General features: G+C 40.3%; 1 protein-coding gene across 1 annotated transcript in view; it reads right to left on the bottom strand.

Moving 5' to 3' along the window:
* Window positions 1–1,075: 1,075 nt before the first annotated feature.
* LOC309846328 (muscle, skeletal receptor tyrosine-protein kinase-like) overlaps window positions 1,076–22,712 on the bottom strand; it is a gene marked incomplete at its 3' end in the record, with an annotated part of 59,561 nt that continues 37,924 nt past the window's right edge. The window contains exons 6-9 of the mRNA XM_082695196.1: window positions 17,061–17,090; window positions 9,082–9,206; window positions 1,615–1,774; window positions 1,076–1,083 (exon numbers count right to left, since the gene is read on the bottom strand). Coding sequence (XP_082551322.1) covers window positions 1,076–1,083; window positions 1,615–1,774; window positions 9,082–9,206; window positions 17,061–17,090 — 323 coding nt within the window. The remainder of the gene's footprint in view (window positions 1,084–1,614; window positions 1,775–9,081; window positions 9,207–17,060; window positions 17,091–22,712) is intronic.

Genomic DNA, 22,712 nt, shown 5'->3' with positions numbered 1-22,712 from the left:
CCTAGTCTTTTACACCCAACATCTGTTAATTTGATAATAGATATATCTTAGTGTATCACTTGTCTCCTCTAAAATAATTAGATGACTTTCCACTGATTGAAGAATACATCCAGCCTACTCAGGCTGTTCACCTGACATTTCAAAACTTTCTTCCCGTTCTTTATCTCACTTCCAGTCTCCATCATGCTCTGAGCTTGCTAGCCAACTGCTTTCTTTGTCTGTGCTTCTGCAGTAGAACATAGCCAGTGCCATAATGTATATGGCTGGCTGACTTCCTTTCTAGATTGAGAGGCCCTGGAAGGTAGGGACTCCATTGCTAACTATCCCATTTGTTACTTAAGTTTGCATCCTTTATTCTACCTAATGATGGCTTGAATCTAGTATTTAATAAATGCTTGCAAAAGTATTTTATCAACAAGGTGCTATGCAAACAATTATTGTTTTATTATTTGTTCAATTGAGTTGAATTCACTATTAGAATTCTCAACCATTCTCTAGGAGAAGTGATGGGAAATTCCTAGAGAATTTCCTATCAGTGGAAATTCTAGAATAATTGATATGATATCTCAAGATACTAAAAGCAGATATATCTCTGGAGAAGAAGACAGAAGGGATCCTTCATTTTAGAATCTTCTCCTTCCCTCATAGGCATGCGTTAGAAGGCCAGCCTTATCCAGTGTTCCCTATATATATATCTGTGGTCTCTATTCAATCTCATATTAAAATCACAGACATTACCAGGAATTTCCCCATCATGGAAGATCAAAGAAGTGGCATGGTATTAAGACATAGCGGGGATCTGGGGAGCTGGCCCTGGGCACAGTTTCTACCAGTGCTTGCCTCACATGTGAGGCCAAGCAACTCTGCTGACCCTTGGGCAGGAGACACATTATGAGTGTAACATGCCTGGCATTTCCTGATACAGGGATTATTTCCATCTCTAGGAATTCCACAAATGTTCTCAGAAGGCTTTGGGGCATTTACATTTTAAAAATAAACCTTTATAACTCAACACAAATATCCTAGAAATCTGTATGTCAGCTCTTTTCCTTGAAAACACCTGTAAGTCCTGCTATCACTTTCCTGAAACAGGAAAGGGAAAGACCACAAAGTAGATCAAATGCTCCTAAGTAAAAAAGCCCTCAAGAAAAAGCCTTGCAGAAATTGGCACAACCATGTGAAGTATCTGCCAAGTTACTCTTTGAGAGCTTGGGTAGTGTGATTAGCCCCATGAAAGAAAAAAAGAGAGAGGAGGAGGAAAGAGAGAGAGGAAAGAAGGAAATGAAAAAACAGATTAAAAAAAAAAAGAAGAAAGGAAGGAGCAAGGTAAAAAAGAGGATGAAAGGGAGGGGAGAAAAGAAACAGAGAGAAATAAACTTTTGGAACCTGCTGCCCATCACGTGGACAGGTATTGGAGGATTTTGTTTTGGAGGCAATATATCACCTAAAATCAATTATGTAGATCAACCTCTGGAATGTCCCCAAGGAGGAAGAAATCACCCAAAGGGGACTGGAGTAAAAATAAAAGAAAAAAGATTTCCCGCCAAATGAGATGTGGAATAGTGCCACCTCTCCCTTCTCCTGGAGCAGTGCGATTGTGGAAATCCATCCTACCTGCTATGCTGATGGTGGCTGCAGCCTTTGCAGTGCTGAATCTCTCTCCATGCTTATTGGTAGCTATGCATGTGAAGAGTCCTGGCTTAGTGATAAACAGCTGCAGTCTTGAGTCAATCACTCGGTCTTTTACACTTTCTTGAATGGACCCAGAAGAAACCTGGTGGAGTCAAGGAGAAAAAAATGGATAGAATTAGGTCAAGGATTTCCTAATATGCTGCATCAGTTGACTCGAAAGAGAAAGTACCAAAATGATGATCAAAGGGCTCATGGTAGATTAGAAAAATAGCTGAAACCTTTTTCTTCCCTATGCCCATGACCTTGCAATGTAGCTTTGTAGCTTTTTCCCCAAGAGGTATCATCTCTCTGTATGCTTTGAATCTAAACTGGCCTTGTACTTGTTTTAGAAAATCAGAAACAGACTTGTAAAAGTCTTGCACATTGTGGCTTACTTTCTTGTTGCTCTTGGAACCTGTGGCCTCCTGTGACCAACCCAGAGCTAGCCCAGTAGAGGAGGAGGAACACATGGCCCAGTTAGCCTCGTTGCCCCAGCTGGGAGCCAAGAACAACCACCAGATCCACAAGTGAGGCCATTCTAGATCGACTAGCCCCCGGTCAATGTGCCAGTCACAGGAACTAGATCAGCCAAGATCACGAAATCATGGTCCAAATCAGCAAAACCACCCAGACAACCCACAGACTTGTGAGCATTACGAAATGGTTAACTCGTGTTCAGTTCCCCACAAATGCACACCAGATGGATGGACGGTTATGAAGAAAAATGGTTGTAAAGCCAATTCTGTTTCCGAGGCATGACCTACATCATGCCATACCATTTAAATCAGAAAATAAAACATCTTTAAAGAGCCAGGATATATCAATGTAATATTAGCACCCAACTGGTAGGTCAATTTATGTAAGTGGTTGTTAGTCACCATCCTTTCAGGTCTAGGGGGAAGACAGCTGCCCAGCACTTTCTGTGAGGTTGCAGAGTTAGAATTCCTACTCTAGTTATAATAATTATTTAATTGTCACTGTATGAGGAGAAAATGCCAGTTTGAGGGAAATTTGAATGGAATGACTAAGGAATCAGGCCATGATTCACCTTGACTTTATCTCAGAGGGGTGGCCTTGAAAGAGCTCTCCGTCCCATGGTAGGGAACGAGGCTGGAAATAAGCAATTTGGAGCCAGTTATTTTGCTGTTTTGCCTGTTTTCACAGTTAGACTAACAAGGGGAGGGGAAGCCCTGTGGTGAAACCAGCTTGCTTCTTTCTGCTGCCAGGTGGCTGGCTGGTCGTGGATCCAAACACTCTCTGTAGTGATTAAGCATGAAGTTCTTCCAGTGAGCTTCTTTGCCTTTTTATTCCTTCTCTGCACTACTGGTTTCAATCCTTATGATAAAAACTTCATGTGAGCATCAATTTAAGTCAGATGAAGTACGATGGTGGTTTCCCCAGATAAACAGCCTGGACTTCATGAGCAATTGACAAGGCAGAGAGAAAAATTTCTTTAAGAGACATAGACTCAGTTGGGAATTCAGATAGGATGCGTCATTATCGTATTTATCAGAAGCGCAGCCTCTTACGGATTTGAATCTCCAAGTTAGCTAGAAAAGGCAGAACAATTTGAGATACAATTTTGGTCTCTCTCGAATTTTAGCAACCAAGCAACAAAGGAGAAAAAAGCTAAAGGCCTCAAACCTCTGTGCTCAGTCAACACACTTCATGCTATTGGGATATCTCATTTATAAATATAATCCCTTTCCAGTTCATAGAAGTGAAATCTCTAGAACAATCACCTTCCCCCTTTGCAAGGTTAATCCCTCCTTCGGGAAGTAGGTCAGCATAATGCCTAGGACACAAGTGGGGAATGAGTCATCCCCAAGGTTGAAGAAACCAGCACTATTTTCATGTTCACACCTAAGAAAGTCATTCCTTCACTCCTCCTCAAGGTCACTGAGACACTCTTGGTAGGGAAGAGGATGAGTTTTAAACCCGCTAACCTCTCTTCTCCTCACTCCATCAAGCTATTGAAATAGTTCAGCAAAGAGACCAACAAGTGACAAGACTCATTGCTCAATTGTGATGTGGCTCCTAGATGCTTTTCCTCCTGTTTCCAGAGGCCTTGCTTGATTCGGTTTGTGACTCATGCACAGCAGGCCTTGTTAGTCATAGTTTGAATTTGTTTTTCTTTCTTCATGGATCATCCTGACCAACAGTTTAGTATTTTTTGATGAACTAAAAATAAAAACAACCCTTTGTCCTCCATTTTGATCTTCTTGCCCCTCAGGTTCAGATTATTACTGAGTTTTGACCAAGATATGCCCAGGCAAAACTGAGTGCTTAATTGAGGTGACTGTGTCTGGTATTTACAGTAAATATGTGATTTCCTGCAGGTCACTCAGCCATACTTGACCTGAAGGAGTTGGATAAGCAGCTCTCTGCTCTGTATGTGGGTTCTCTTTTTGAGAGCATGACCTGACAAGGAGGCAGTTAGAAACCTCTATCATAACTAGGAGTACTTACTTGCACTTGAGATATGTATATAAAAGCTTTTTGAAAGTGGCAAACTAGTATTGACCTGTGGAATATTTTTAAATGCCGCTAATACATTAATAATGCTGGTTTGAGGGACTCTGTTCACAGTTATGGGTAATCTTATACTTCATCGCGACTTGACCTGGCAGAGGAAGACCTCGGATGGCTTTGTCTTGTACATAGTTCCAGCTTGCTGAGAGTACCTCATGGAGCTAGCTGTAGGGTATGACCCAGAAGGGTCCATGTTTTGGGAGATATAATAATAGGATTGTTTTAAATGTCTGTTTATACATCTAGAAAAAGGGATACCAGACTGAGAAAAATTTCCATATTGTTTCTGGTCAACATTACTATAAATAGTGACCTCTTTTAATCTGGATGCTGCAGTATTCCACATAATATATCCCAGCTGATACACATAATTATTTTAATTTACAGAGCTAGTAGGATGACTCCAAAGTTCATGGACTTTGAAGCAAAAATACTACTTTTTAAAATATATGTGTAAATAAAGGTGAGCCGCTCTTTAAGAAAATTCAGAAACAGTCTTCAGTATAGATAATTTGGTTGTTTATTTTTATAAAACTCTTAACAAATTAAGATGACTCAACTTTTAAAATATTTTAGCAACTGTATTTATTGGAAGAACAAAAGAGATGTGTAATTTTTTGACATTTTTCATTTGAATGCCAAAATAATGGAGATATGATAAGTATAACTTGAAATAAATCCGGTTATCAAAATACAAGCTTATTTTCTTTTAGAAAAGTGAGCTGTGTTCTGTCCACATGAAACTACTACTTCTAGTGTTGTAAAACCAAAAGGAATATTACTGCTTGCTTTGAAGTTCCTCTAAGACTACACATTTTCATGAAAAATGAATGACATTTCTGTAGGAAGAAAGCAAAATAATTTTTGATCACTTTGGGGCATATAGCTAGCCTTTCTCTTGTTCTGAGTGCTCGAGGTTTAGGTTACTGATATTTTCACAGAGCCAGGGAGGAAAGGAGCCGTCATATCCTCTAGAGGACCCGTTGTTCTTAGTAGTGCCTTAGTGAAGTGCCGCGGCTCAAACTGTCTTACTCTGTGCCCGTGAGCTCCCAGCTCTGCGTTCGTGTTTGTTCAGTCCACCCCAAATTACACCAGGGCTGTGGGCTCTTCCCTGTTCTCAGGAGGCTCTTCTGGTTTGCAATGCCCAAGCTTGCCTCCATTTCCTGAGATTTGTGTCAGCATGAGCACTATCATCTCGGTTTCTAGTTGGCCCTGGGCAGTAGCTCCATGACCGAAAGCTGGCGGTAAGAGCAACCTTCTCCCTGACCATAAGAACCACAGATGTACTTTTGCTTTCTTCCTGGAAAAAAGTCACTATCAGTTCATTTTATTCTTGCCTTAGAATCTGAGGCAGTGGGTCTATTTTGCTTCCTGCTTTTGGTGAATCACATCTTGAATGATTAAGTTGGGGTCTCAATAAGACTGAAACTAATTCGAACCATCTGGCTTTTTTATTATTCCTGAACTCCGACAGAGGCTAATCCTGTATCTTCTAGTTCTAAACTCATATGAGCCTTTGGAAATACTGATTTTTTTTTTTTTTTTTTGGTAAGCATATGTCTTTCCATTTTCTTATTCCTGTTTTCACAGAGGAAGTCAAATAAGTAGAGTCCTATCATCAGTCCACCAGCTTTCTTAGGACATATCTTTACACTACCTTGAGAGGCCAAAGACAACAACAACAGCTTCCACAGAAGAGCCACAAAACAGATCGCCAAATAAGATTTGAATTTTAAATGACATTTTAAATTTAATTAGAGAGCTTAAAGAAGAACAGGAACTACAAGTTCCTGGACTGTAACTTAACAACATTCGAGACCCATACCCCTGATGTCATATTAGGGATCATCTTCTCCAGCCACCTGATACCTCTGTCATTACAAACATGGGAAAATCAGTGTCTCAGAGGCAAGTCTACTTCCCTACAATGAACATGCGTGGAAGAGGACCATTTCCAACCGAGGTCTGCTGACCCTTCACCTCTTCTTATTTATTGTCCCTCAAGCAGTAAGCTCATAAAGTGACATTTGTTCACTGTCTCTATTTTGAAGAGATGCATGGTAGGCACTTAGATGCATGGTAGACACACAAATTATGAGAAAATAATTTTGTTCAAGTATCAGAAAAAAAACCTTCAGCATAAACAATAGTGAAAAATAATAAATAATACAAATAATAAAATAATAAACGATAAAAAATGGAATAAATAATAAATGAAAAAAATAATTTAAAAAAATGAATTTAAGCCCCCAAGAGGCTACTATTGCAGGATGACCCTCTTCAGTAGTTGAGGTAGCCTAAGAATTTGGCATCTTTTACCTGGTACACAACATTCACCAGAATTTCACACAGGGATGTGCTTTGTTTCCCACACACTTCTCTCCCCACCCTTCTTCCCTTCCCATGTCTAGCATCCTACAGCTCTTCACCTTCCTCACCTGCTTTTCTTCTCTTTTATTTTTTTCTCCTCATTTAAAAAACTCCTTTGACTTTAAAATTCTGCTGTTAATATACTGTGTGGCAACAACATATGGACACTGCAACCAAGATCCTAAAAAGCTGGAGAGAGACTATCCCAGAGGACATGAAAAATACAAATAGCCAAGAACCCTTTGGATGACTCATCAAGGTTTGAGTTGTTTAGCTGTAGTAAGAACCATCCTCACCCAACCCAAGGGACTAGTTCAGAAAGCATCCCCTCTCCTTAAGGTATGAAGGACCACCTGAAGGGCTGACGTATGTCCCCTGCTGTGTAGTAAAGGGTTAACTGTAAAGTAGACTTGAGGTGCTCAAACTCTGCACGTTTGAAAGAAAGAACTGGCCTTTGACTTGCTTCTAAGAGATAATCTCTCATCCCTTGGAAAATCCTGCCTCATAAGAGTGTCTTTGTATATCTGAGACCATGAGCCATGCCAGATAGTTTATGTTACAGTGCAAATTATGGTGAATAGCTCTTTTTGTTCAGCAGGAACTCTAGGCTATACTGTATCAGTTTGACCTTTGGAAAGGCTGGAGACTAGCTAAGGTCATTCATGTGAACCCTCTATGCTTTTGTAACTGATCCTTGGGAAAAACTCTGGACACCATGGCTGGGTGAGCTTCCTGAGTACAAGACATCATACATGTTGCCATCATTGCTGGAGAATTAGGTGCTCTCCATGGGACTCCACAGGGAGAGAACAACTGATTACCCACTGTTGGTTAGTCTATATCCTTTCGCTGTAATAAAATATGACCATAAGGATAATGGCTTTTCTGAGTTCTTCGAGACCTTCTAGTGAGTCATCAAACTTGAGGGTGGTCTAGGGGACCCTGACACACCTGCAGTTTGTTGACACAGCAGAGATGTATCTGATACACACCTGTAAAATCTGAAAGGAGAGCAGGCTGCCTAGTAGCTCCAATGGAAGAAGCAAAGAAGGGGTAGCTCTGTTCAGTGGTCTGGATCTAAGAGTTTATGGATATACAGGTTCTATAGAAGACCTGGATTGGAGTTATTTTCAGTCTTCCCCCCAAAGATCTCTTTGGGGCATGGATGGGACGCCAACAGAAAGACTTCCCATCAACTAACAAATTGGGGGCTAAGAGGGAGATGGCTTCCCTGAGGAAAATGAGTCACTGAGGTCATCTTGAATATCCCTTGATTTCTCAAGAATCTTGAATGTGTCCATGATGGAAAGAGTTGTCTTAAGTACTTGTCAGGCACAGTGATGGAAAGCCAACCTAAAAGAGTGTCGGTTAAATTAGATCTTTTCCACTTCAGTTACTGCTCTTCACTTCTTCCAACCCAAAACCTGTAGGAGTCTTAAATAGCAGTTAGGAAGTGGGGTAAGAGTGAATGAGTGAGGGTAAGAGAAGCAGCTAACCGTGGGACTTGTGGAAGGCAGGTGGATGCATGTAGTCTTCTTAAGAAAGGGAGCCTAGCTCGTCTGTAGTGTGTGCAAGTGTGGTGAGTTTGAGCCCCGCATTGGGTGGAGAGATAACTTAAAAACAAATTCTTAAAAAAAAGAAAAGAAAAGAAAGGTCCCATCTGTGAATTGCCTTTGGAAACTCTGGTTATTACTTAGAGTTAGGCCCTCAGAATTACTAAATTGGGATGGTGTTAGTGATGTAAGATCACCTAAAAGAACTGAAACAGTCAGAGAGCCTGCTTGGGGTAGGCGCCAATGGTGAGAAAAGAACCTGCCCTTCTGAAGAGACTTACAAGAAACAGAAGATACTAAATGAGGTTGTATTACATTATAAGTCATGCCTACTTAGCATCTGAGTCACAAAGATGATCTCAGCCCACATGTTTAGATCTCCTTTTTCTACCTGAAATCCCAAAAGATAAATCAAACCTAAAATTAGGAAAAAGTAAATTTCTAGAAATCAGTAGATGTTTGTAGAATGAGTAAATGAATGTTTATACGTAAAGTGCTTAGAAGAGAGCCTGGCATGTAGTAACCACTTAATGTATGATGGTTATTATTATCAGTATAAAAAGTGAAAGAATGTTGAATCGATAGCTAGGGATTCTAATTCTGAATTGGTTTTCATCAAAGTAGCCTCCAGCTCCAGTGAACTAATTCTTAAGCTGGTGAGGTTTGTGTGAATTATTTACCTGTATGGGAAGGAATTATGACCTCTCTTCCCTTTTATACAAGAGCAATTGATTTTCTACTCTTCTGTTACGATATAAAGAAAGAAGCAAACCCACGGAGCTCAGTTTCGAGGGAAGTGACTTCTAGGACGAAAATCCTAGAATGCTTTGAAAAATTGAGGTACAGGTGGGACCAATGACAGAGGTCAAGGTACTGTCACAAATATGTGGTCTATCCTGAAATTCCTCTCCAGTGAGTCTTCCCCCAGACAAGTCCCCATACAGGTGGCACTCACAGCATTTCCGTTTTCAATCCAGGTGATGGTGGGGACAGGGATGCCTGTTGCTGTACAGCGCAGGGTCACAAAGGAGCCAAATGTGACATTGTGGGATTCAGGAGCCCGCAGGATTCTGGCAAAAACTGTTAGGAAAACAGAAGTGGTGAGTGACTCCTATAGCGAATGCTCAAGCTGGAGTGATCTTTTATTTATTTATTTTAAAGATTTTATTCGTTTATTTGACACAAAGAAAGAAAGAACACAGGCAGGGGCAACAGCAGAGGGAGAGGGAGAAGCAGACTCCCAGCTGAGCAGGGAGCCCAGTGTGGGGTTCCATTCCAGGACTCTGGGATCATAACCTGAACCAGATGCTTAACGACTGAGCCAACCAAGTGTCCCTGGAGTGGTCTTTTAAAAAATGCAAATCAAATTGTGTTCTCTTGTGTAAATTCCTTCCACGTTCCTTCTGTATTAAGTATAATACCAAATACCATGCCCTGGCTTCTAAGCCATTTATTCTAGAACCCTGTGTTTCTCACCAGTCTAGGACAGTCTAACTTCATTCCTTCCTTAGGAGCTTGTCCATGCTTTCCCTCAGCCTATTAGACTCATCTCCCAGATCTTTATGTGGCATGTTCCTTTTATCATCCTCTCTCTGGTTAAGTGGCATTTCCTCAGAAGAGCCTTCCTTGACCACCTAATAGAAGGTATAGCCTGCCCCCCATTCCCTTTTCATCATTGTGTTTTATTGTCTTTACAGACCTTACCACTATCTGAAGTTATTCTATTGTCTACCTCTCCCACACCCCCGTGATTATAAGTTTTTGGCAACCAAAAACCAAGCCTGTTTTGTTCAGTACCTAGAAGGAGTGCCTGACCAAAGTAATAGTATTTAATTGAATTAAGGAAATAATTAATGCTTTTTATTTTCAACTGTATCATAGTGGGAGGACAGAAAATATTTGTCAAGCTTTTGAGAGAATGAGATGAGCCCATTGGGCCAAAAAGAAAAATATTTTAGGCCCAGCGTAAGCAGGAGAATAGGTAACTAATAATTTGAGACTGAATCCCTACTGATTAACTGAGAGAAAGTTCAGGGAAGATATGATGTGACAATTGAAATCTTTTTGCAGTTTCTAATTTTAGATTTGTAGGTACAGATTAATTCAACTTCCCGTTTTTGATATTGAGGACTCTAAGAGATGGAGTTAGCAGAGCATGTCAGAAATACAGAGTTGGGCACAAAAGCCAGAAGAAAAGAAAAGCAAAGAAGGGTCCATCTTTAAGGCAACAGGTGGTTAAAAAAAATACACCAAATGTTTAAAATACAACTGAATCTGCCCCCCCAAAACAATCTGAGCCTGCTTTTAAAAAGTCCTGTGGTCTAATTACCAACCTACAAAAGAACAGAGGTTAAGGAACAGATTAAACAATGTTACATGGATGCAGTTCATTCCAATCCAGAATGTAGACAGTTTCAATAGGGCAAATTATTTAGTTTTATGAATAAATAACCTGTATGGGGGTGGGAGGAGGGAATTACTGTAGAGTTATAAAGACTTAGAGGCATAACCCCAAATGAAAAGTGTGCATCTTGTTTGGATTCTTATTCAACGGATCAGATGTAGGAAGATATTTTGAGGTAACTGGTTAAAATTGCACAGTCCTGGTAGTAAATGGTATAAGAAATTAGTGCTAATTGGAGACAGGTGGTATAATGAACATGGTAATGTGATTATGTTGTTTTTTTTTTAATCCTTCACTAATGTATATATTGGTTGATTGAACTCATGTCTGGGATTTGCTTTAAAAGAAACCAGCAGCAAGAACATAGTAGTAGAATTTAGGAAACAAAGTTGGTAGACTCTTGATCATTGTTGTTGGAGGGTCATGGGAATGTGGAAGTTCACTATAGTACTGTATCTACTTTTTTGTGAGATTGAAAAATTTTTAATAACATTTTGAAAAATTGCTGTGGAGCCTAACCCAACAGCTCCAGAAAACATGTGGTGAGACACACACTTCTTCCACTTCTTCTATCATCAAGTTTTAGAAAGCCCCAAAACTGAAGAAAAGTAAGGCTCTGAGGAGGAAAATTTGGCAGAGACATTGGTCCTAAGAGCCTCAGAAATATCTACAACAGCCTTTAAAAAAAAAAAAAAATTAAAGATTATATTTATTTGTTTGTCAGAGATTGAGAGAGAGAGAATACAAAAGGGGGAGCGGCAGAGGGAGAAGCAGGCTCCCCGGTGAGCAGGGAGCCCTTTGCCAGCTTGATCCCAGGACTACGGGATCAGGGTTGAAGGCAGACACTCCACTAACTGAGGCAGCCGGGTGTCCCCCTACAACTGTTTTAGATCAAAATTCTATGAGGAATGACGCCAAGTTGAAATAGAATGTTGGAAAACTTTCCCTAGCAGGTGATGCATACAGCCTGAGAAATTTCATAGCAGAGCGAGTGGCGGTAGCTGCAGTGGTCAGCAGGCTTGCCTCCGAGAGTGAGTGGCCCTGTGTGGTCTCTTAGGGCACCATGCTAAGAGGTGCTCATACTTGGCTCAACGGTCTGCTGTCCTTCTCTTGAAGTTACTCGTGATTTTTTTTTTTAAAGATTTTATTTATTTATTTGACAGAGAGAGATCACAAGTAGGCAGAGAGGCAGGCAGAGAGAGAGAGAGAGGAGGAAGCAGACTCCCTGCTGAGCAGAGAGCCTGATGCGGGACTCGATCCCAGGACCCTGAGATCATGACTCGAGCCGAAGGCAGCGGCCCAACCCACTGAGCCACCCAGGTGCCCTTACTTGTGATTTTTGAACTAAAATCCCCTGGCCTACAAATTATGGAGCCAGTCCTGCTAGTCAGGGATAAAAATGCCACCTTAAAGAGGGAGTGAAGCCTGTCCCTCGACTGAAATTCCAGAAAAGCTGGGCTCCAAGGTGAAACAGGAAATAAAAAGTCACGTAATGAATGAGTCTGAAGGAAGTGTCAATCAAGACTAAGTGACTGAGGCTCTCCTCCCTGGAAATTCTGAATTTCTCCAGCAGACCAGCCAGTGAGGAGGCAGTGCACACTTTTTCCAGATTTACCAGAGTGACACATGGTGACCCATCTGACTCCCTGTTGGGGGATTTCTCCCAACTCAGTGTAAGCTCACAGGTTGTGCACTCTTGACAACTGACAGAGACTGACTGCTCTCAGGTATTTTCCCCTTTTCTAATGTTTTCTGGCAACAGTGATGGAGATCTCGGTTGCACAACATAGCTGAGTCCACTTTCATGATTTGGTTGAAAGAACTTTTTGGGGTTGGGACTATACTTATGTGTCCTACATTTTTTGAGTGTGGGGCTACTGGACTCATCATCTTACGGGTCCCATTGCCTCTCAGAATCTGAAAAAAGCAGGATCTTTTAGAGATTGGGAGTAGGATTATTTCAATCCCATAGGTACTGGAAAAATGTAGCCAGCAGCTGCTGTAGAGAACTCTGTACCCTTGAACATGAATGACAGCCTTCTGGCTAAAGTGAAGAAGACTAAGAAATTGGAGAAGAGTAAAATCTAGACACTGTTTCTGCTTTAATTTATAGAGGCAAGAGTTTTCATTTGGGGACTGTAAATTCTTCCTAGAAATGCAGTAATAAGGGAGGATTTATTTTGTTCTGATGTGCAGCTCCCCCCCCCCCTTTGGCTAGCATTATATTATTTAGAATATCATTTGGACTCACTGCGGAACTTTTGATGATCTGCATTGCACAACACAGCTATGCATAATGGGAGATGGTAAATAAAATAGATGCAACCTGGCCTTGCAGTGAATTTGCCCAATATATTGCTCTGTCCCATATCAGAACCTTCTGGGGCTGGGGGGGTGGTGTCCAGTGGGGCACAGGATGGTACATGAAGGAGCAGTATTGGCATTTGCAGTGGCTTCCTGAAGGTGTGACTGTGCTAATGAACTTCTGGTCTCCTCCAAAAGGCCAGATAGACCTTTGGCTGAGCCACGGTTTGATTGTATGGTGAGAAAAACACCTTTTGAAAAAACGACTTTGTGTTTTTGAGTTGCTGCCGTGGCATTTTATGGTATGATAACCCTACCACATCCAGAGTCTAGACATTTAGTTAAGGACTTGAGTTTAAGATGTCCATCGTAAGCTCCCACTTTGCTTTTCTTGGGCAACTTTTAAAATAACCACTTAGAGTGAGGCCCGAGAAAAGTTAGTGTCCTGCATCCCGATCTCCTATAAGTATAGGTTATTGCTACCTCACTCTTTTTTTTTTTTTTTTAAAGATTTTATTCGTTTATTTGACACAGAGAGATCACAAATAGGCAGAGAGGCAGGCAGAGAGAGGGGAAGGGAAGCAGGCTCCCAGCAGAGCAAAGAGCCTGGATGTGGGGAGCCCGAGGCGGGGAGCCTGATGCGGAGCTCGATCCTGGGGATCATGACCCTAGCTGAAAGCAGAGGCTTTAACCCACTGAGCCACCCAGGCACCCCCACCCACCCCTTGCTACCCGACTCTTTGTCCCCTTCTCTGTGACTAGGGTCAGAGGACTTCCCTTCCCTGGGCTCACTACATACTCCCCAGACCCTGGCTTCTGGGATTTGTAAATAATAAATCTTGTGATTCTGTTTCCTTTGTGAGGGTGTGTTGAAATTACGCCTTCAATCACAATGAACCCATGGGTTTCACTTCCCCAGGGTGGGAGCTGGGATGCTGAGGGAGCTCCTTACCAAGCCCGTGTGCCCCCTCATTCACCGGGTCACAGTCTGCATGCTCTTCGTTCAGTACAGCAGCCCCAGCTTCTCCACACACATGGTTAAGTCCAGTGGGTGAAGAGGGGAAAAGGCCAGGAATAAAAGGGGAACTGTTTTCTGCATACCCCATTCTTGCCAGAAGATAAAATAGGAACTTGCCCCCTTTTTTCAGTATTAAAAGATGGCTTCCACCCTTCCTGCTAATTTCCCCCTGACCCCAAAGAAGGTCACAGATGTCTCCTTATCAAAATGTTTCTCAACACATTCCCTTACCCTTGTTTGTGGTTCTTCATAGCACTTATCACCATGTCATAGTAATCAGTTTGTTTGTTGGCTTTCTCCTCCTCTGAAATGTAAGCATCACAAGGGCAGAGCTTGCTTTGTTCATTAACACGGGCTAATTGATAGGTGGGGAGACAGAGCCTTGCATGGTACATAGCAGGCATTCAATAAATATTTGTTGAATGAGTGAAGGGATCAATGAACTGAGTGGATGCGTGACTGTTCTGACTAGTGAGACGGGACAAAGGGACTTGTGTATGTTATGAGTATCTCAGCCCTCTTGGGGCCATCATTCTCCCAGCTACCCTCATACAACAAGGGGATGGGGTTCTTCATCCTACAACTTGGGGTGGAAGGTTAAGGAGTGGGGAGGGGCTTAGGAGGATAAGAAAACAGATGTTAGTCTAATTTCTTAGATGAAAAAGTAGAAAGGTTTATTTTCCAATCCAGCTTCATCAGCAATAAAACTGGTATTTTTATACCCATCTGCATTTGTTACCAGTTCTAAGCAGAAGAGGTGAAGGAGGGATGACAGAATTTCCACCATATTATCAAAGATGGAAAACAGTAAGGCCATTTGCAATTAAAAATAAATGCCAGACTAACCTCCGTGGATAAAAATACACTGGTAATAATTACGTAGATGTAATTCAGTAATAAAGTCCCATTACTTTGCTGGTAGCCCCAAACTGAAAATGCAGTCCAGGTCATCAGTTTTAAAAGTAATGTGGTATACTTCATATCAAGTAAAATGTTCATTGAATATCTCTATCGTGGATTTTATTAGCATCCGAAACAGCATAAAAGTGTTTTTGTTACATAAACGAGTTAATAGACAGGGTATGACCTTACTTAGTAATTTGGAAAACATTTATGACTGTTTTGGTATGGATTTTTAAAGAAAAAACAGGATGCAACTCTTTTCTATAGTCTTATCCATTATTCTCCAGTTCCTGTGGGCAAGCAAATTATTGTTCATCTGCATCATGGGAAATAGACATGGGCAATCTATTTACCCCTGGGTTTTCTCTCATGATATTTGTTCATGAGTTTGGGGCTTTAATTTCTCTTGGGTAAATTTACAGCGCTAACTGCAGGTTGAGAATCAATCATACTTTCAAAATTGGGCTTAAGCAGCCAGTGATTCCACAGTCCTTTATAACATAATTATATTATGTTCTTATTCTCACCCATCCCTCTCTCCTTCCCTCTCCATTTCCATTTTCCAAAGCACTTTCAGATACATCATAAATCTTACTATTGATTGTCATTTTAAGGGATAGTTTGAATTTGTGGTAAGGAGGTGGAGCTATTATTCAGTCTGAAATTGCAGTGGTGGTGCAATGGAGGAGCGCCTAGGGCAGAGAATCCCAATTAAGTCCCGAAAGGAACAAGCCGTTTGGCTGTAGATGAGTTTCCTCTCCTTTCTTAAGGAAGTAGGACCAGAGGAATACTTCAAGTCCCTTATACATTCTCTCTTTCTTTCTTTCTTTTATTTTAAAGATTTTATTTATTTATTTGAGAGAGAGACAGTGAGAGAGAGCATGAGCAAGGAGGAGGTCAGAGGGAGAAGCAGACTCCCCGTGGAGCTGGGAGCCCGATGCAGGACTCGATCCCGGGACCCTGGGACCATGACCCAAGCCGAAGGTAGTCGTCCAACCAACTGAGCCACCCAGGTGTCCCATAAATTCTCTTTCTGAGTATTATTTCAAAGGACACAATGAGCTCACGTGGATTTTATTTTCTCTCATTTTTTCCTTTCTTTGTTTTATTCTAGTGTCCCTTAAAGAGGATTTTGTTTTGGTTGGCTTTTGTTTTTTAGGTTTATTCAGTAATAAAGTCCCATTACTTTAGAATCAAGTACTTGATTACTAAACAGGTTACTTGATTCTAAACAGCAATGACAGAGTTGAAGTGAAAGTAAATAAAAACAAAAAGAATCACGCAGGAGCAGGTGAAATGATTTTATCTAAATTTGGTCATAAGCAACCTGATGTTTAGAAAGAGAAAACGATCTCAAATACCTTATTGGGATGCTCAGATAAGGAGGGGCTATTTCGAAGACTACCAGCCTAAGGTTTCTTCCTAGTGCCAAAATGCCAAAATATGAGAACCTGTGAGTCTTATCCAAAAAACATAAAAGGTTATGTTAGAACGGCACAAAGTTTGGATCTTAATCAGGATGGAAGGTGCTTTCTTGGAAGAAAAACTCTTTTTCTACAAAGTAGGGTTCCCCCACCAAAAATTTGATTTCCAACTACTTTCCTCAAACATATTCCACTAAATATATGTATGTATCTGTGGGCAATTAAAATTAATTTAAATTTGATTGATTTGGTTTGGTTTGAAGCAGTTACATCATACTTGTCTTCTTGGAGTAGTAATAATTAAAACCTAAGCTGGCATTTTTTTTTTTTTAAAGGTTTTATTTATTTGATAGAAGTCACAAGCAGGCAGAGAGGCAGGCAGGGAGAGAGGGAGAAGCAGACTCACTGCTGAGCAGAGAGCCTGATGTGGGGCTCAATTCCAGGACCCTGGGATCATGACCCGAGCCAAAGGCAGAGGCTTTAACCCACTGAGCCACCCAGGTACCTTCTAAGCTGGCATCTTAACACTTTTACGTTCCTCCAAAAATTGTAACACCCCCTCATCCCCCACCCCCCCATAAAAAAAGGCTTTCAATCAAAAGGTACCTTTCTCTTCCAATCTGTGTGAGATTAATATTCTCATATGTCATTTTGTTTGCATTTTCAGGTTACTTAATAAAAGTAAATGGTCAATGAATACATTATAAAGTAAAGCAACCCATCTAATAACACTTGGTCAAATGCTGACAACATTCCCCACACATCATGTGTTATTTCCTAAAAAAAATAACAGCACTTAGAGTTGTTTATAAGGTCAGCAAAACCAAACAATTGAATAGAACCAGACATTTAAAAGAAGCAGGGCAAAAAAAAAAAAATACCTTTAGTGTCTTGTTCGGGTTCACTTTCTTCTATTAATAGAAATAAGACAAAACAAAAACACACAATAAACACACAAACAAAAACAACACATCATGAAAAGGGAAAAATCTTTGACTACAGAAACATCAGTTGTGCAACAAGATTAATTAGAATCTGCTTGTTTCTTATTTCAATAAGAAACAAATGCAATCAAGGGAAACTGCTGACCTTTACAAGCAAACTATTAAATGACATAAAATTTCAAATTACTACTTTTAGTCGGGCAGTACTACACAGAAAATAAACTACAGCATACCCAACAACATAGCTCATTCATGCATTTTTATTTTAATGCTGACAATTACCCTTTCTTTCAAGGCAACAGACTGCCTACTATTCTGATAAATTGTGTTTTCGCTTTGTTAGCGTGGCTTCTCCTTTTACAAGGCCCTGCTGTGAAGTCAGTGAGCTCGAATCTGGGATCTCAACTATCATTTCTATGGCAATAGACTCATGTTGTGGTAAACAGAGGATTAGGGGGTTTCTGCAGAACAGAGCCTACCACCAACAGAGCATCTCTCCTCCATACCCACTCCCGGAGGCTGCTCGAGAGCAGGGAGGAGCAAACCCTGATCTTGTAGGAAACTACCAGTGAAGCAAGCTCCAAAGTAAAATGTACCCACTCTGTGGGTATGCAGAACTGAGAATTTGTAATTTTTTTTAAATCCCAGAAAAGAGACAAATTAGTAGTTCCAAAATGTTTAATATGATAACTATATCAGAGGTAGATCACACATAGAGCTCTGTTTTTCTTCCCTGAAAGTTTGTGTCCATGTAGGCCTTTCTTCTTCAAATTTGTAACAAGCCAACAAACGCTGTAGTGTTTGCTTATAAGTATAAAATATCAATGCTATTGTTAAGGACCTTGAATGCTAAGAATGTATTTGCATAGCTAGTCATAGGTTCTGGGTATGTGCACACACTATCCCTTTGCATTGATATTACTCAGCCCATTTTCCAGACAAGGAATCTGAGACTCAGAGCTTTGCTGTATGTTCAGAGCCAGAAACGCCACAATCCAGTTTTCATACATAATTCCCTGTTCTAATGGGCTTCATAGTAAGAAACCCTCATTGTTGTGCTTAATACTCAATCCCCTTAAATGTAAGCAAACTTACAATTTCCCCTTTTAAATTTTATTGTGATTGAACATTCCTGCCTCCATCAACCACGTCCGTGGTACCTTCCTCTTTCATTTTTTTCTTTCTTTTTTTTTTTTTTTAAAGATTTTATTTATTTATTTGACAGAGATCACAAGTAGGCAGAGAGGCAGGCAGAGAGAGAGGAGGAAGCAGGCTCCCCGCTGAGCAGAGAGCCCTATGCTGGGTTCGATCCCAGGACCCCGAGATCATGACCTGAGCCGAAGGCAGAGGCTTAACCCTCTGAGCCACCCAGGTGCCCCCCTCTCTTTCATTTTTTTCAAGGTCAAAGACAACTTAAAAGTTGTTAAATTGAGTACATCTATGGTAACAAGGAGAGTTAGAAACTTTCTGTCAAATGTACCTAAACAAAGAAAATTACTTATTTTTTTTAACAACAACCCCAAGATTGCCTGGCATTTGATACTAGTTTTTTTCATGCTGAAAACCGATCTTGTGGATATTTGAAACTGTAGAGATCCCTGGTTTCTAACACAGATATTAATTAGGAAAAATAAATGAAGGTCCGTGTTTGGGCCAGATTAGCCCTGAAAAATTGCATTTGAACGCCTTTGGGCTAAGCATGTTTTCCTAGTTCCTCAACACAAATGTGCTTATTTCCAAATCTTACTATTTTTGTTTTTCACCAGCCAAGGAACTATCTGTGAGTAGCTGAGAAGGGTTTGGGACTCCTCGGGAATATGAAGTGTCTTCATTCCCTGGCAGCTATTATCTCCAAAAATTTTTTCCACTAAAGTTCAAAGTCCTCAGTAAATTTTGAGAATCTTACTCGCTCATCATTTTTGTTTTTCCTTCCCTCACACACTACTCTTTTTTGAGTTCTGGAGCAAGTGCAGGTATATTCTCAGTCTCCTTTCAATTTTGCTTAATTTTGCTTTGATCTTTTACTGGACTGTACCTGAGAGCATACTATGAACACCATGCTGACTTGCCTCTGATATCCCTTTGTACTTACTGCTGTTACGACTGTTCATCTTGCTTGATTTGTTTGGAATTGGGAGCAGTGTGAAGTTTTGAAAGAATGCACCCATTTCCTCCCCGTGGATCCTCAAAACCAACTCAAGAGAGGAAAGATTGTTATGATTTACCATTTTTCTAAGAGGAGGCCTAAAAGTTAGACCAGAAATTATATTTTCATATAGAGACTCTCAACATTTCTTTCTAGGCATAAGTGCAGATATACAGCTCTATACGGATGTATTTATATGTGCTTATATATTTATACAAGTACGGACCGCATTCACACGCATGCACGCACAATTGGTATTATTTTAAATTAGAGAAAACGATGCAAGAATAATCTACAAAACCTATTTAAGCTTGAGTACACTCATTCGGTGTTAGGAGATTGTTGGTCATTTCGAGGTCAGGTTATAGGCCTAGTTTTTCCATGTGTCCTGCTTGCTTAGCCTATGATCCCTCTTGACCTCTGAGTTCAGAGTTCAATAGATAAAACCTACTGTTTTACCATCTATCAATTTTTAAATACTTGGCTTCATGGTCTTTATTCCCATTTAACTGTTTTATGTATAATGCATCACTGTTGTCTTCCAAACTGATGTGTAATCTCCATTGGGGGGTGGAGGCAGGGAACGGAATAGCACACTTTACCTTCATTATGTTTTCTTCTCCCCCTAAAGTTTAGCACAGTCTCTTGTAGAAGAGACTTAAAATACTTAAACAAAGAGCTGGGTAGTGATACATTTTCCTTTTCAACTTTCTTGAAATTGTTCAAGAAGACATTTAGAATGGAGAATCAGAGACTTCTCTTATTGGAATAATTGCAGATATAATCAACATCTGAGTTAAACAGTATATCCATCATTTTTTTGAATACTTAGATTTATGGGGAACTTAGTACTATCATAGCAACCCATTTAAAATACTGTTAAAAAAAAGGAATATATTCTAAAACAAATGAAAATCAGTCTCTTTATAATTACCATCCAGAAGACTTAGTTTCTGTTCCTATCCACTGGAACAACAACAACAACAAAAATCCATCAAATATTACTAGCCCCAGGTCACCATGCTGATTGCTTACTTTTGAACTTTCTTATCTTACCTACTTATCTTAATTTACCCCCAGAACTAAAACTAACACACACATAGAGAGCCTCACAAATTCAAAGAATAGTAAGACTCTTTCTAATATTCTACTTCTGTGACTATAAATTAACATATGTTTTTACTTGTATTTATATAAAAGTGCAGTTAGGTCAAATCCCATTGAAAATCATGAATCAGGGCGGCAGAGGGGTCGTGGGCAGGGATGGGGGCGTGCAGCTGGGATGCCGGGGGATTGATGCGGGCGGCGGGCCGAGGGGAGGGAGCGGCGGGAGGACGCTCGGGCGGACACTTGGGCGGTCAGGTGTGCGGCGGGGCTGGCGCCTGGCTGGGTTGACCCCAGCTCTCTGGGTCGGCCTCCTCTTAGGACTCGGAATGTAAGCCCTCCAGTTCCCTTCCTTTGTTACCACAGGCTGGTCAGGAAAATCATTTGTTCACTATACAACAGTGGTTTAAACAAAACAAGAAGCCTTACTGATTCCTTCAAGTGATTTTTGGGCACTAGGAGAAGGGGATTTTGTGAGAATTGGTGGAGTTAGAACATCAAGAAATTCTGAGGCTGTAAATCAGGAATGAACTAGGTTCCTGGGTGGAGTATAGTGGTACAAGCCTTTCTCAAGAAACAAGAAAGGTCTCAGGTACACAACCTAACCCTACACCTAAAGGAGCTGGAGAAAGAACAAGAAAGAAACCCTAAGCCCAGCAGAAGAAGAGAAATCATAAAGATCAGAGCAGAAATCAATGAAGTAGAAACCAAAAAAACAGTAGAACAAATCAACAAAACTAGGAGCTGGTTCTTTGAAAGAATTAATAAAATTGATAAACCCCTGGCCAGACTTATCAAAAAGAAAAGAGAAAGGACCCAAATAAATAAAATCATGAATGAAAGAGGAGAGATCACAACTAACACCAAAGAAATACAAACTATTATAAGAACATACTATGAGCAACTCTACGCCAACAAATTTGACAATCTGGAAGAAATGGATGCATTCCTAGAAACATATAAACTACCACAACTGAACCAGGAAGAAATAGAAAGCCTGAACAGACCCATAACCAGTAAGGAGATTGAAACAGTCATTAAAAATCTCCAAACAAACAAAAGCCCAGGGCCAGACGGCTTCCCTGGGGAATTCTACCAAACATTTAAAGAAGAACTAATTCCTATTCTCCTGAAACTGTTCCAAAAAATAGAAATGGAAGGAAAACTTCCAAACTCATTTTATGAGGCCAGCATCACCTTGATCCCAAAACCAGACAAGGATCCCATCAAAAAAGAGAGCTATAGACCAATATCCTTGATGAACACAGATGCGAAAATTCTCACCAAAATACTAGCCAATAGGATTCAACAGTACATTAAAAGGATTATTCACCATGACCAAGTGGGATTTATTCCAGGGCTGCAAGGTTGGTTCAACATCCGCAAATCAGTCAATGTGATATATAACACATCAATAAAAGAAAGAACAAGAACCATATGATACTCTCAATAGATGCTGAAAAAGCATTTGACAAAGTACAGCATCCCTTCCTGATGAAAACTCTTCCAAGTGTAGGGATAGAGGGCACATACCTCAATATCATCAAAGCCATCTATGAAAAACCCACCACAAATATCATTCTCAATGGAGAAAAACTGAAAGCTTTTCCGCTAAGGTCAGGAACACGGCAGGGATGTCCATTATCACCACTGCTATTCAACATAGTACTAGAAGTCCTAGCCTCAGCAATCAGACAACAAAAGGAAATTAAAGGCATCCAAATCGGCAAAGAAGAAGTCAAATTATCACTCTTCGCAGATGATATGATACTATATGTGGAAAATCCAAAAGACTCCACTCCAAAACTGCTAGAACTTGTACAGGAATTCAGTAAAGTGTCAGGATATAAAATCAATGCACAGAAATCAGTTGCATTTCTCTACACCAACAACAAGACAGAAGAAAGAGAAATTAAGGAGTCAATCCCATTTACAATTGCACCCCAAACCATAAGATACCTAGGAATAAACCTAACCAAAGAGGCACAGAATCTATACTCAGAAAACTATAAAGTACTCATGAAAGAAATTGAGGAAGACACAAAGAAATGGAAAAATGTTTCATGCTCCTGGATTGGAAGAATAAATATTGTGAAAATGTCTATGCTACCTAAAGCAATCTACATATTTAATGCCATCAAAGTACCATCCATCTTTTTCAAAGAAATGGAACAAATAATTCTAAAATTTATATGGAACCAGAAAAGACCTCAAAGAGCCAAAGGGATATTGAAAAAGAAAGCCAAAGTTGGTGGCATCACAATTCTGGACTTCAAGCTCTATTACAAAGCTGTCATCATCAAGACAGCATGGTACTGGCACAAAAACAGACACAGATC

Source organism: Mustela nivalis, assembly GCF_964662115.1.
Source record: "Mustela nivalis genome assembly, chromosome: 13".
NCBI lineage: Eukaryota > Metazoa > Chordata > Mammalia > Carnivora > Mustelidae > Mustela > Mustela nivalis.
Note: the sequence above shows the minus strand (reverse complement) of the source record. Positions and strands in the feature narration are given on the sequence as shown.